We start from the raw sequence: 15000 nt of genomic DNA on the forward strand, positions 1-15000 counted from the left end.
GCTGAATATTACACAACATCACCTGTTCAGTTTTGAAAAGCCTACTCACAGATTTGTGGCCTGTACCTTATTTTAGAAATCTGTTTTTCTGTATATTGATTTGTTGTGTATTGTTAGGATGAGTACAACTGTCTAAACTGAATTTTTCTATGATTTGGCGATGGGGTGTGTAATGTATAGATGACATGAAACCGCATGTGGTTGAACTGAACCCCCCCCAGGTCTCCCGTATTTTGGTACCCAAATGTTGACAGGTATGCCCATGACCTTGGCGTTGCGAGCGCCAACGCTCCACTGTTTGAGCTACAGTATTTAGCATCATATATTCTGCAGAATAGAGTATTCATAATTCATTATTTATACAGAACAGAGAAACATTGCAGTTCACAGAATCAACTGGATCCAGGCAGAGAAAGGAGGATTTGCGGTTATCATTGTGTGTCGATATGCTGAATTAAGGGGTAAAATCATACCTAATATATTGTATAGTTATATAGGGCTGGGCGATATATCGCATGACATTGTTATGCGCATCTCGTCAACTCATCAAGTATTTAGCAATATATTCTGCATAATTGGATGTTTTTAAATAAACACTGACAAAAAAACTATACAAGTTTTAGGGCCGGACGACATAATGATATATATAACACTGATATGAGTGATTACATATGTGCGTTCACAGGCAAATTTGCTTTATGTATTTCCCTGGCGTGGAAATCAGGCTCATATAAATGTCAGGAAACATGATTCCTTCTGAATGTTAATATCCATGATCACTGGATCTTTGGTAAGTTGTGAGGAACATTATATCGAGTCCAACCTTTAGTCTAAACTGATAATCGTTTGTTTTACTCGTGTTTTCTCAGTTTCTCCTATTAAATCCAGTCACTCTCAGCTCTTCTGCTCAGTCCGACGGGAAAGTGACGTCAGTGCATAACCTCTATAGCTATCATTTATTGAGTTTCTTTGAACACGACTGTCTTTACATCCCATGTGTCCCTCAGGGGGAACTGTATGTTGAGACTCCTTTAAAATCAACAAACTCAACGTTTCCCTTGTCGGATGAATCCGCTGATGGTCTGATCCGTTCTCCTGCCAGCTCGTCTGCTGAGATCTTCTGGAAGACAAGAGGCGTGTGTGTGCCGTGTTCATGCGTGTCCGCTGGTGTTTCTGCTGCCAGATGTTGCCAAACAGAGATTCTCTACCTTTGTTTTTATTTCATTCATGCCGTTTAGAGAAACTGAGTGTTTCCCATGCTAAAGTCGGTCCGCCACTGATGTTTATCAATGTGGTGATGCACCTAAATGTAGGAAATATTGTAGATTTTGAGCATTATTACACTTAATCACTGGTGTGTGTGTGTGTGTGTGTGTGTGTGTGTGTGTGTGTGTGTGTGTGTGTGTGAGTGTGTATTGTGTATATTAGCTAGAGATGCACCGATATAACAATTTTGGCCGATATCGATAACCGATAATTCTTTATATTTGAAAGCCGATAACCGATATCTTGAAAATATATCTAGTCTATAAGTTTTGAGAGCCTGATTACAAAAACAGTCTCACTATTAAAATCCATGTCCCAAGCACACTATTCTAATGTTCTCATTATAATGTTATGTAGCCGATATGACAGAATATTTTGCACTTTACTGTATTTTCCTTTTTTGAAGCGATTCCAAATCATATTTCAAGCTATCCAGACCATCGTGTTGAACATCTGAATTGTCTCGAAATAATCCTGTAGTTTACAGGCTTTAACATTTCGGCCAAAATTTCTTATCAGGCCGATAACGATAGCATTAAAAAAGGAAAATATATTGATACCGATATGGTGGCTTTTATATTGTGCGTCCCTAGTAGTAGCTGTTGTATTGATTTGGCTTCCAGTGTGACTCATCCGAGCAATCAGCATCATCAAATTATCCATTTATACAATGCAATGTCAGCTAAATGTTTTGATTCATTAACATCCAATTAAACACCCAAAACCCAAACGAGCTTAATGTAGGCCTGTCACCAGCAGACGATTTCATTAATAACTCATTCTCTGTTGATTTCTGTGAACGGGGAGGCTTTCAGAAGTGTTTTAGCAGAAGCAGTGTGTTTGTGTGTGTGTGTGTGTGTGTGTGTGTGAGGTGTTATTCTACTTGAAGAAATCAATTCCACTGCAGCTGGTACCTTCCTCCTGGTGTCTTTATGGCCTGTTTGCAGTTCTGACTCCATTGATTTTTTTTCTCCCCCTTATTCTTGCTTCAGGCTCAGAGGAGCATGTGATGAATGGCTGGAGGTGTCGGAATGATCTGGAATTAGAGAGAGAGAGAGAGAGAGACTTTTCCTTCCCATTATGCTCTAATGCATCATCTACACACACACACACACACACACACACACACACACACTGCTCTCTTTTGGAGGGATAGATGCAGGAATGATTGGAAGTTGTAAGCTGTGACATTCTCAGATTCAAAACACTCTCCCGTTTGGAAAATGCTTCGGCAGCCGTTTCATGTGGGATGCCGTTAGTTACACGCTGTGTATTTAAGCACATAAACATTGACATTTAACATATTTATTTATTCATTTGACATTTAACATATTTATTTATAGAATTATGCACATTCGAGGTTCTTGTGTCTCCCTGACAGAGTTTATTTTGTGGTAATGAGAGTTTATTTTGTGGTATTGACCCTGGTACATTATCTGCTTATTTCCAGACTAATTGCCAAATAGTGAACTAATGTGCGTGAGACGCTGGTTGCATCAGTCTGAGATGTGGCTCGTATGATTAGACCAAAAAAAGGAGTAAGTAGAATTTTAGAATGACGGGACACTCGTTTATATGACACTTTATTAAACGGGAACAACAGCTCGTTCAGCTCGTCATATGTCATTAAGCTATTTCTACGTCAGTGCGCATGCGCAGTGCTTTCAGTTTCGGTTTTCAATCCGATCAAGTGTTTACATGTTCTCTCGATCGGATTAGAAAAGGAATAAACCACCCCTTTCAATCTGATCGAAATTTTATTCGGTTCGCCGAATCGGATCGATTAAGGTTTTTACATGAAGGCTTTTCAGTCCGATTGAGCCGTCGATCCGATTACTAACGGATTATTTGGTTGCATGTGAACATATAGCCACTGTGTGCATGACACGTTGTGTATTATTTAGGCACATAAACATTGACATTTAACATAATTATTTATTCATGGTATTATGTAGTACAATCGAGGGTCTTGTGTCTCCCTGAAAGTGTTTATTTAGTGGTAATGACCCTGTTCCGCGCGTCATACATCATTGCGCTATTTTCTACGTCCTTGCTAGGGATGTCACGATACCAAAATTCCAGTAGTCGGTACTGATACCATTAAAATTTTACGGTTCTTGGTACCAATTTCGGTACCACAGCAAAATCTGTTGGTACTATTTTTCTATTTTATTTAACTATTTGAAAAAAATATATAATTCTGGTATCGTCACATTTTCAGTACCGAAGTACCGGTACTTTGACAACACTAGTCCTTCCACATGCACAGTCCTCTCCAGTTTCGGTTCTCCATCCGATCAAGTGTTTACACGTTCTTCTCGATCGGATTGCAAAAGGAAAAAAACACCCCTTACAATCCGAATTAAATTTTAATCAGATGTGGCCAATTTATTCTGATTGACGTGGTTACGTGTGACTTTTTATTCCGATTGTGCTACTGGTCCGATTACAATAGGGTTATTATGGTCCATCTGGTGTGAGATGTGCATAAACCCTCAGTGATCTGTGAGGGTGAGCGGGGGGTCAGACTGCAGTGAACGACTGTCCTCAAACGCTAGAAACTCTAAAAATAAAAGCCTCCAGAGAGACTGAGTCTCACATTCCTGAACTCCTGCTGGAAAATCACTCTCGTTCAGATGAATTTAGCCGTGAATCTCGTCGGATGGACGCGGTGTTTGTTTGGACGTGTAGGAACTGATTTATGGCTACGATCTGCTGCCTCACTGTTCATTAGATTAACAAATCACACACTGTAACGTTTCATAATGATGATTTTGCCTGCTGTTGATTTAGGCAACATTTAAAGGTTCTCTTGACTTAACCCCATAATGCATTGCAAAAAAGTCCAGCCAAGATTGTGGAAGTGAGATAAACATTGATTCTTAATATATTCAATTCATTCAATACGAGCAAAAATTCAAATATTATTATTTTAATCAACGTTTGTGCTTTCAGGCTCATTATGACAGACAGAGCCAAACATTCCCCTCACTTGAGCAATAATCATCTCATTAATATTCAAATTGGCAGTATGAGTATTCAGAGATATTTAAAAAACTGAGTTCAAATATCATATTAGAATAAATCTAATAATAATAATAATAATAATATATTTAATTTATATAGCGCCTTTCCCAAGCTCAAGGACGCTTCACAATAACATTAAGGAACAAACAGTCAGTTCAAACATAATAAATGGACAATATAATATTTGAACTCTTAATATTTGACAAATTTCTCAAATTAAACTTTATTGTTATTGTGCAGAGTACAATACAAAGCCAAAACAGAAGAATATAACCAGTTGTGCGTATATACATATGTATATATACAAGTATTATATGAATACACATATTAAAGAATATATTCTGTATGATTGATGGTATATGAATATGGCAATCATTCATTATGATAGTAAATGAATATGGTAATCATTCATTATGATTGTATATGAATATGGTAAACGTTTAATATGATGGTGTATGGATATGGTAAACGTTAATTGTGATAGTATGAATATGGTAATCATTCATTATGATAGTATATGAATATGGTAGTCATTCATTATGATTGTATATGAATATGGTAAACGTTAAATATGATGGTGTATGGATATGGTAAACGTTTAATATGATGGTGTTGTATGAATATGGTAAACGTTCATGATAGTATGAATATAGTAATCATTCATTATGAGAGTATATGAATATGATAATCGTTTAATATGATGGTGTATAAAACTATAAATATGGTAAACGTTCAATATGATAGTTTATGAATATGGTAATCATTCAGTTTGATGGTATATGAATATGGTAAACGTTTAATATGGTGTATGAATTTGGTTGTTCATTCTTTATTACTCTGAAACTATTTCTTTAAGTAACATTTTGGAAATGTAAATTAGTTGCATTGCGGCTGTAGCTAATCACTGCTTGGTGTTTTCTTTCAGGTCAGATGAGCAGCTGATGGATTCGTAACATATTCCTGTTCGGTCCTGTGGACGCAGAACATACGCAGGTAAGAATTCAGCCATCGTGGGGCAAACGTGAAGCAAAATGTGTGTGTGGGATGTTTTCTCTGAGAAGGCTTTTAATCCACAAAGTCTGGCTGAGAAAACACTCATCAGAGGAGCGTTGTGGCTGTGAACACACCTGTGTTTTAGCCGAACAGAAGTCAGAACATGTTTGTTCCAAATGTTTCATGAATGTGCCATCGTGGAGTCCTTCGTTAGCGAAGTCTGGTTGTTTACCTGAACCGGAAAATGATTTGAGACTGTAACTAGCAAACGCCTCGAGTTTTGAGCTCACTAACACTTTCAGTAACACTTTACATAATGAAGCCTATTATGTATAATGCATTATAAAGGTATTCATAATGGATGTTATAATGCATTACATCTTTTCATAAATAATTGTAACCAACCAAACTTAAAATGCATTATAATATTTGCAGATTCCATCTGAAATTGGTTGTTTGTCATGTTAACGCATTATACTTTCTAAATGTGTAAAAATAAATAAGTATTATACCTGTGGTTACAATTATTCATAAGAACATACAGTGCATTATAATGTGCATTACAAGGCATAATTACTAAATATTTTTAAAAATGCATTATAAAGTGTTACCTCATTTTCTTCAGAAAATGATGCAAAAATATAAACCATAATGTAAAAATATTCTATGATAGAAAATGTAAAAACATCAAATGAAACTGGAGCGCGTGCATGTATTGCAACACATGACTGTGCGTTTGTTTGCGTATGACACATGATTCATGGTGTGTGTGTGTGTGTGTGTGTGTGTGTGTGTGTGTGTCTGCAGCTGCTGATGTATATTAGGTCGTATAATAGACTGTGTGTGTAAACTACGCAGTCAGAACAGTGTGTTACTGTTGAGCGTGTGAACAGTGTTTATTGTGAGCGGCAGTGACGGCCGCCTCTATCCCTCTCTTGTGTCTGTGCATGTTATGAAGTTGTTTATATTAACGTCAGCATGAAATGAAAATTGACTACTTGCTTTGTTAACACACATTCCTGTGGTCTTAAAATGCATGCTAAAAAAAAATCTACTGTAATGAATTGCAAACTTTACTTTTTCAATCTCTCTCATGTTGAACTACCTGAGATTTAAATAAAAAAAAAAAAACGCTTTCGATGTTGAAAAAAATAAAGTCCTGACCTACATTTGTTGTATATCCAGTTTCACTCTGTCTGAAATATGACCGATTATAGATGTAAAACACTAGAATGAGAGTGCCGTGCTTTTATATCCGGTGCAAAAACGTCCTCCGCATCATTTACATATGAAAACACCAGCGATGACATCGTGATGACATCATGACCAACAGCAGGGAAAGAGAGAATAAAAAATGAGAAAGACTGAAGGAACTTAATCTAGACTGAAGGACTCTGGAGAATTGTTATGACAATGATGATAATTGTTGTTGGTGCTTTTTCCCTTTCTTCTATTCAAGCATTTTAATAATAATAATAATAATAATAATAATAAAAAGAGAATAAAAAATGACATGCACACAGAGTGAATGTAAAAGTGATCTGAAAACATGCAAAATTTCCACAAAAGTTACAGAATGTTCAACAAAACGTCATAAAAATCATTAGTAGATGTTCAGATGAGCCGGGCGGAACGTGATGTGCATTCAGTAGCAGAAGACGCAGCGCTTCACGGTTCAGGCGTTCATGTTCCTCTCTACACCCGTTCCTGTCTGAGCCTGTAAAACTCTTCTTCCTCTGACAGGAAAGGCCTCATTTCCTGAGGCTGATGTGAATCAGAGGCACAGAGGGAAACGCTCCGGCCGTTCGGCTTTCAAACGCACTCGTGAACTAATATTTCAGCGCTCCAGACTAACATTTGAGAGCAAGCTCTGCGGAAACTGATTTGGTTGCGACGCATATTATTATATTAATAATATTATTACATGTTTTATCTTGTAGAAATGATGCACATGTACATTTATTTTCATTAATGTAACATCTTTAAAAAATACAATTTATATACAATTACAACTTACAATTGTAATTTGAAAAAAAAAAGTGTAATTATATACAATTACAGCTTTTTATAGGGTAAGTTTGAAATATTCTGACTGAGTTAGAACTCAACTTTTATTAAAATTACCATTAGGTAAAACGGATGGCAACTCAAGAAATCTACATGGTTTCTGTGGCATTTTGTAATGAAAAACAGCCTAAAGACAAAATATGCTATAGCTTATTAACAAAAAATACTAATTCCATTACTCCTTTCATATATTATTATTGTAGACTTATATTAAATGTAATAAAATTACATATGAATATCCCACATTTCTGCCTTAATACCCATGGTTAGTATTACAGTTAGCGTTCCTGCAGTAAATCAGTGGTAAATGTTGGTGATTTGTGGATTGAAAAACCTTCATAACTGTATTTCAGCTTTCTTCTAGTTGTGTTTGTTTATTGTTGGTTATTGATGCTCAAACAAACCCTCTGATAATTGAGAATCATTCAGTATGATGGCTTATGAATAGGGCTGGGTATCGATTCAGATTTTACAAATCGATTCGATTTCGATTCTCAAGCTCTCAATTCAATTCGATTTCGATTCTCGATTCGATTTTCGATTTCGATTCTCGATTCGATTTTGATTCTAAATTCGATTTCAATTCCACTCAATGAATAGCCTATATATTTAATACAAATCCTATATTTATAAAAAAGAAAAAAGAAAGTAAAGTGAACATAAGTTTGGAAGTGGTTAATTAATAAAAAGAAATTAAGAGCTACCAACCTATATATTAAACATACAATAAATAGACAGGATTTTGATGCAAGATGAAAGATTTATGCTGAAAATTGGACAAGTCAGAACAGTCGCATGCCTTGATCAAACAGGTTAACAATCTTCATATAAACCCATAAAAAAAACTTGCATATATTTTATCTGTCTAGGTAGGACATATAGGCCTACAGAAATTGAATAAAGTTATCAAACAGTCTGCGATGCATTAATTCTAAAGTATATATAGACTAATCCTTATTAAAGTTACAAAAGTTATTTAGTCAAGAGCAGTGAGTGTTTTTATCTGTTCCCTTTGTTCTTTGATTAACTTTAATGACAGAGATAATTAGTGGCTACTGTGTACTGTCCCTTTAAGAGACCAACCGCTGCTAACAGAGACGCGGATCTCACACGCGCCTCATCATTCACGTTCATCATAAGACTGCTCTTATGTTATGAAGATACTCGACAAAAAGACATTTCGGCATAATTGTGTGTGTTATTCATTCAAGCACGAAAGAGAACCGTATTCTGGGCTGTCTTGTGCGCACGCACGATATCAGCGCGAGTCTTTTCTGTGTGTCACAGGACATTCACGTCATTGCGTAGGCTTGACATCGCGATTGCGATATGATTAATTGTGCAGCACTAGTTGAGGTTATTTTATGATTAAGATAAAACAAACATAAAATCTCACAGCATTAGCTATAAAATGGAGTTTGCAAGCCTATGAACAGTGGAGGAAAACTAATACTGGCTTTTGGGTAATAGATAAATAAATATGGAAAAAAATCGATTCGTGGCGTTTGAGAATCGATTTTGAATCGACCACATTTTAAAAAACGATTAATCGAAAAATCTGTTTTTTTGCCCAGCCCTACTTATGAATATGGTAATTGTTCAGTATGATGATAATGGTATATGAATATGGTAATTGTTCAGTATGATGGTATGTGAATATGGTAATCGTTCTGTATTATGATTTTATGAATATGGTAATTGTTCAGTATGATGGTATGTGAATATGGTAATCGTTCTGTCTTATGGTTTTATGAATATGGTAATCGTTCTGTATGATGGTAAATTAATATGGTAATCGCTCTGTATGATGGTATATGAATATGGTAATTGTTCAGTATGATGGTATGTGAATATGGTAATCGTTCTGTATTATGGTTTTATGAATATGGTAATCGTTCTGTATGATGGTAAATTAATATGGTAATCGTTCTGTATTATGGTTTTATGAATATGGTAATCGTTCTGTATGATGGTAAATTAATATGGTAATCGCTCTGTATTATGGTTTTATGAATATGGTAATCGTTCTGTATGATGGTAAATTAATATGGTAATCGCTCTGTATGATGGTATATGAATATGGTAATTGTCCAGTATGATGGTTTTATGAATATGGTAATTGTTCAGTATGATGGTATGTGAATATGGTAATTGTTCAGTATGATGGTATGTGAATATGGTAATTGTTCAGTATGATGGTATGTGAATATGGTAATTGTTCAGTATGATGGTATGTGAATATGGTAATTGTTCAGTATGATGGTAGGTGAATATGGTAATTGTTCAGTATGATGGTATATGAATATGGTAATTGTTCAGTATGATGGTATGTGAATATGGTAATTGTTCAGTATGATGGTATGTGAATATGGTAATTGTTCAGTATGATGGTATGTGAATATGGTAATTGTTCAGTATGATGGTATGTGAATATGGTAATTGTTCTGTATGATGGTAGATGAATATGGTAATTGTTCAGTTTGATGGTAGATGAATATGGTAATTGTTCAGTATGATGGTATGTGAATATGGTAATTGTTCAGTATGATGGTATGTGAATATGGTAATTGTTCAGTATGATGGTAGGTGAATATGGTAATTGTTCAGTATGATGGTATGTGAATATGGTAATTGTTCAGTATGATGGTATGTGAATATGGTAATTGTTCTGTATGATGGTATGTGAATATGGTAATTGTTCAGTATGATGGTATGTGAATATGGTAATTGTTCAGTATGATGGTAGATGAATATGGTAATTGTTCAGTATGATGGTATATGAATATGGTAATTGTTCTGTATGATGGTAGATGAATATGGTAATTGTTCTGTATGATGGTAGATGAATATGGTAATTGTTCAGTATGATGGTATGTGAATATGGTAATTGTTCTGTATGATGGTAGATGAATATGGTAATTGTTCAGTATGATGGTATGTGAATATGGTAATTGTTCTGTATGATGGTAGATGAATATGGTAATTGTTCAGTATGATGGTATATGAATATGGTAATTGTTCAGTATGATGGTATGTGAATATGGTAATTGTTCAGTATGATGGTATGTGAATATGGTAATTGTTCAGTATGATGGTATGTGAATATGGTAATTGTTCTGTATGATGGTAGATGAATATGGTAATTGTTCTTTATGATGGTATATGAATATGGCAATCGCTTTTTTAACACTGTTTTGTATTAATTTCATGCTGATTTATGTTCTGAAGTTCTGCAGAAATGCATTTACACAAGTTTATTTCCACCCATTTTTACTCCATTTGTTGTGTCTTTATACTTTTAGCATGTTTATTTTCTTCCTCATTCTTGCCGTCTGTATTACAGTGATGATTGTAATCCTCTTAATCCAGCATGTGTGTCACTGAGGAGCCGGTGGAGCTTTAGCACGTGTCTGACGTGTCGTCTCTCACTCAGTGATGAAACACAAACCAGTTACTGACGTTCACACTAAACTACAGGAAACACTCCCTCTGCTTCTCGACATGTTTCCCATCGCGTGTGTGTGTGTGTGTGTGTGTGCGTGTGTGTGTGTGTGTGGCCTGTCTCAGCATATCATCTGCTAGTTACGCAAGTGTTCCAGTCGCTACAGCCCACAGTCTGACACACACAGCTGATAGTTGCGAGTACACGAGAGATCCCGCTTACACTGTTCATTCACACTAATATATCTAAATATCACTGACCATCTGAGACAGATGATGTAAACGGGAGATCATGTGATTATGGAATCGGCTCTCATACTCTGACCTGATTTCATTATTTTACACCAGACACAGAAATGCTTCCTGCACACACACACACACAAACACAAACACACGTTTATCTCAATGTTAAATGAATAGCCATAAGTTTATGTACTTCTTCATGCTGTAAATAATGAAGAAAAGATGCAAACTAAAGTATGACAGATGAGAAATTATATCAGTAATATAGAACTGGATGTTTACTTATTTGCGTCTGATCATTTTGTCTGGCACTGTGTCTAAATCGTGTGTGTTTTCCAGGGATTAAGTGTTGATGGCTGTGCGATAGGGACAGAGAGACGGTCCTGAAGGATGAATTCTCTCCCGTCCATGGACAGACACATCCAGCAAACCAACGACCGGCTCCTCTGCATCAAACAGGTGAGAGAAAACAGATGCGAGACCTTTTACAAAGTCTTGATTGTGTTTTCAGGCTCTACTAGAACAGGTTTTCCAGCTTGAGTGTTGATTATTTCCTCATATTCTCCATTGTTGCGGCTCCTCTCTTCCAGGGGGGCATGGATTTCTATTCTTTTGAAGGTACCCCCGGGCGCCGCCATTGGGTAGCGGACCCCCACCTGCTGTTAGCATCCCATTGACTCCCATTCATTTTGGCGTCACTTTGACAGCGAATAACTTCACATCTGAGGCGTTTAAAGACTCCATTTGTCCATTATTTATTTCTAAAGAAACACGAAAATGTATAAAAGGCTTCATTACCTTGTAGCTTACGTTACGGCCCCGTAGAAGCAGTTTTTGTAAAAATAGGCTAACGATTGCGTCATAACCACGCGACTCTCTGTCGCACAGTAGGAAATTACCGTATGGACAGGAGGAGAAGCTCGCGCGCAATCGGGAGAACGTGGAGGCAAAATGACAAAGTAATTAATCAGAACCCCTACTAAAAGTTTCTCCTGCTCCTATCTCATGGACACCTCCTACTCACACTCTCCGTCTCTGCAAGTCTCGGAAGGGAAGGATTCAGATTTCTCTTGACACAGCTACTAGAAGACAGACGGTTTGCTCACGTGACATCTACGTCGTCAAGCTCAGTTTGAGTCTGCGCAGTACGCTCGACCCCCAGGAAGTAAGAGTTTCTAATTGGCTTCACTTTGTCTCCGTTGAATCCAATGGGGTCGCTGTGTCCATTTCTTTTACTGTCTATGCTCTCTTCCCAGTCTGTCAGTAACGCTCTGTTTACTTCCTGTCTCTATGAAGCCCCTCCTTCTGAAAAGCACACTGCGCTCTGATTGGTCGGCTGGAGCAGTGTGTTGTGATTGGTCGAGCGCTTCGAGTGTGTTTGGGAAATGTCCCGCCCCTTACCATAACCGCCAGTTTAACACACTACTAACTAACTCAACCAGGCCCCGCCCCTTTATTCTGCGTATGAATTATTATAATGAGGAATATTGTGACGTGTTCCCGGAAGAAACTCAAGACTACAATGGAGGCGTTTCAGGAGTTCAGAAACACTGACACTGATATAGAGAAGAACTCCCGCTGGAGGGACTTTAAAACATTTCTCATGCTCAAACAGCAACATTACACACTCAAGAAAGATGAACATGGAGATAAAGCAGAATAGGTGCTCTATAAAAACACTTTTAGGATCTTATCTCATCTTATGTCAGTGTTTCTTCATCACAGCTGTGAGACATCAAAATGTCATTATTGAGATCATGTCAATCATTCAGGATTCTGCTTCTGCCTTTACAGTGTGAGTGTGTTTTGATGGGTTTATCAGTCATTCCCAGCGCTGTGACGCCCCCTACTGGACACCTGGAGAGCAGATTTCACACAATTATTAGACTTCATTATGGGCATATACTCTCAGGAACAATATACACAGAACTTTTTTGTAGATTAGTAATGAATATTTCACACATTAACAGAGTAATAACTGAATATTATAATAATATATGAAGTGGTTTATCATATGAACTTGTGTTCTTATGATTGTGTGTGATTTTCTTCTATCAGCACCTGCAAAATCCAGCGAACTTCCAGACGGCGGCGACGGAGCTGTTGGACTGGTGTGGAGATCCTCGAGCGTTTCAGAGGCCCTTTGAGCAAAGCCTGATGGGATGCCTAACGGTGAGGTCATTTCACTTTCAGTCGATTAGCCAATCAGCATTCATCTGCAAGTTATTAATAAGAACAATCGGCTCTGACAATTACCTTGTGTGAAGATTTCCATCTGGCCTCACTCACGTCACATTAAATATTCTATATATTATATCATAATATGATGGTCTATATTGTTTTACATTTTATATTAGAGTCTATTCCAATGTAATTTCTGTTCTGCTGTATTTTATTTTTTCTGTTCTATTCTGCACCAACTTATTCTATAAATTTTATTCTATTCTGCTCAGCTCTATTTTAAACTATTCTATTCTACTCTATTATCTTGTGCTTATTCTATTTGATTTTTCTGTTCTTTTCTGCACTAGTTTTATTCTATTAATTTTATTTTATTCTATTCTGCTCTCTTCAGTTCTGTTCTTTAATCCATCCCATTTAATTTCTCTATTCTTCTGCATTTTATTCTGTTCTGCTCCAATCTCTTGTACACTATTCTATTCTACTCTTCAATTCCATTGTGCTTATTCTATTCTATTTTTCTGTTCTATTCTCCACCAACTTATTCTATAAATCTTATTCGATTCTGCTCAACTCTATTGTAAACTATTCTATTCTACTCTTTTATTCTCTTGTGCTTATTCTATTTTATTTTATGCATTAGTTTATTCATTTTATTTTCCTCTATTCTTCTGCATTTTATTCTATTCTGCTCTAATCTATTCTATTCTACTCTTCAGTTCTGTTGTGCTTATTCTATTAAATTTTTCTTTTCTATTCTGCACCAATTTATTCTATTCATTTTATTGACTTCTATTCTGCTCTCTTCCGTTATAATCTATTCTACTCTTCATTTCTAATTAGCTCTCCTTCATTTGAATTAATTCTGTTATATATATGGACTCAGTCACGTCGGCTTGTGCTTCTTGTCCTGCAGAGAAAGAGCAGAAATCTCTAAGCTGCATTTAAGGAGAATGTGGAGCGACGGCTAAACCAAACCTCCCTCAGATGTTTAATTATGTGCTTTAGACACACATATATCTCTGTCTGATGTGTTTAACTATAATTAAGACACAGATATGAGGGATTTCTTCCTGCACGTCTGTGTTTCAGAGGGAATCAGGCCTCAGGATGTGGTGGTGTTGAGCGAATGAGCCGACCTGCAAATCAGGAGAGAGATTCATTCCCAGAAATCCCCCAAACCACAACCACCCTGTGCAGTTTTACTATGACAGAACATGCATGCCTGAATGCTGATATTGCAGTGCTGTTTGAATATGGTGTGTGTCTCTGTCAGGTGTTGAGTCGTGTAGCAGGTCAGCAGGGCTTCGACATGGATCTGGGGTATCGGGTGCTCGCCGTCTGTGCAGCAAACAGGGACAAATTCACTCCCAAATCAGCAGGTGAGACTCCAGGATCATCAGCACCAGACTTTAATTACAGAGTGTGACGTCAGAGCCCGTATGAGCATATAAATTGTACTCGAGCATCATTTTTTCATTGCTTTTGCTGAACCGGATGCTGAGCACAACCCTCACGCAACTAACTAGGTTACTACATCAAATACACACAAAGAAGCATTGCACATCATGGTCTGTTTTTGAGTCTTATTCCTAGTTTTGAGGAGATATTTTAACATTTTAACTTCCAAAGTAATTTAAGACAGTCTTTATACTTAAAAGTATTCTGTAGTTCACCCAAAAATGAAATATTTTACTCTGAAGCAGAAACTCTCTGACGATTCTTTGTGATCTATCAGAGCTGAAACAGATATGAGAAGACAAGGACAGAGCTACAGTCTGA

The 15000-nt window shown here is 36.7% G+C and overlaps 1 protein-coding gene across 2 annotated transcripts in view; it reads left to right on the forward strand.

Annotated features, from left to right (window-relative positions):
* The window catches only part of LOC308707081 (zinc finger MIZ domain-containing protein 1), a 56968-nt gene that overhangs the window by 13428 nt on the left and 28540 nt on the right, over positions 1-15000 (forward strand). Inside the window, exons 2-5 of one of the 2 annotated variants that reach the window (XM_081393198.1) lie at positions 5219-5286; positions 11377-11496; positions 13096-13209; positions 14495-14600. In XM_081393198.1, the coding sequence (XP_081249324.1) occupies positions 11428-11496; positions 13096-13209; positions 14495-14600 (289 nt within the window). In that variant the 5' untranslated portion in view covers positions 5219-5286; positions 11377-11427. Of the gene's footprint in view, positions 1-5218; positions 5287-11376; positions 11497-13095; positions 13210-14310; positions 14601-15000 lie in introns of those variants that run through there. The other variant, XM_081393199.1, reaches the window with a different exon arrangement.

The sequence above is a fragment of the Scardinius erythrophthalmus genome (assembly GCF_964197995.2).
Source record: "Scardinius erythrophthalmus genome assembly, chromosome: 18".
Taxonomy (NCBI): domain Eukaryota; kingdom Metazoa; phylum Chordata; class Actinopteri; order Cypriniformes; family Leuciscidae; genus Scardinius; species Scardinius erythrophthalmus.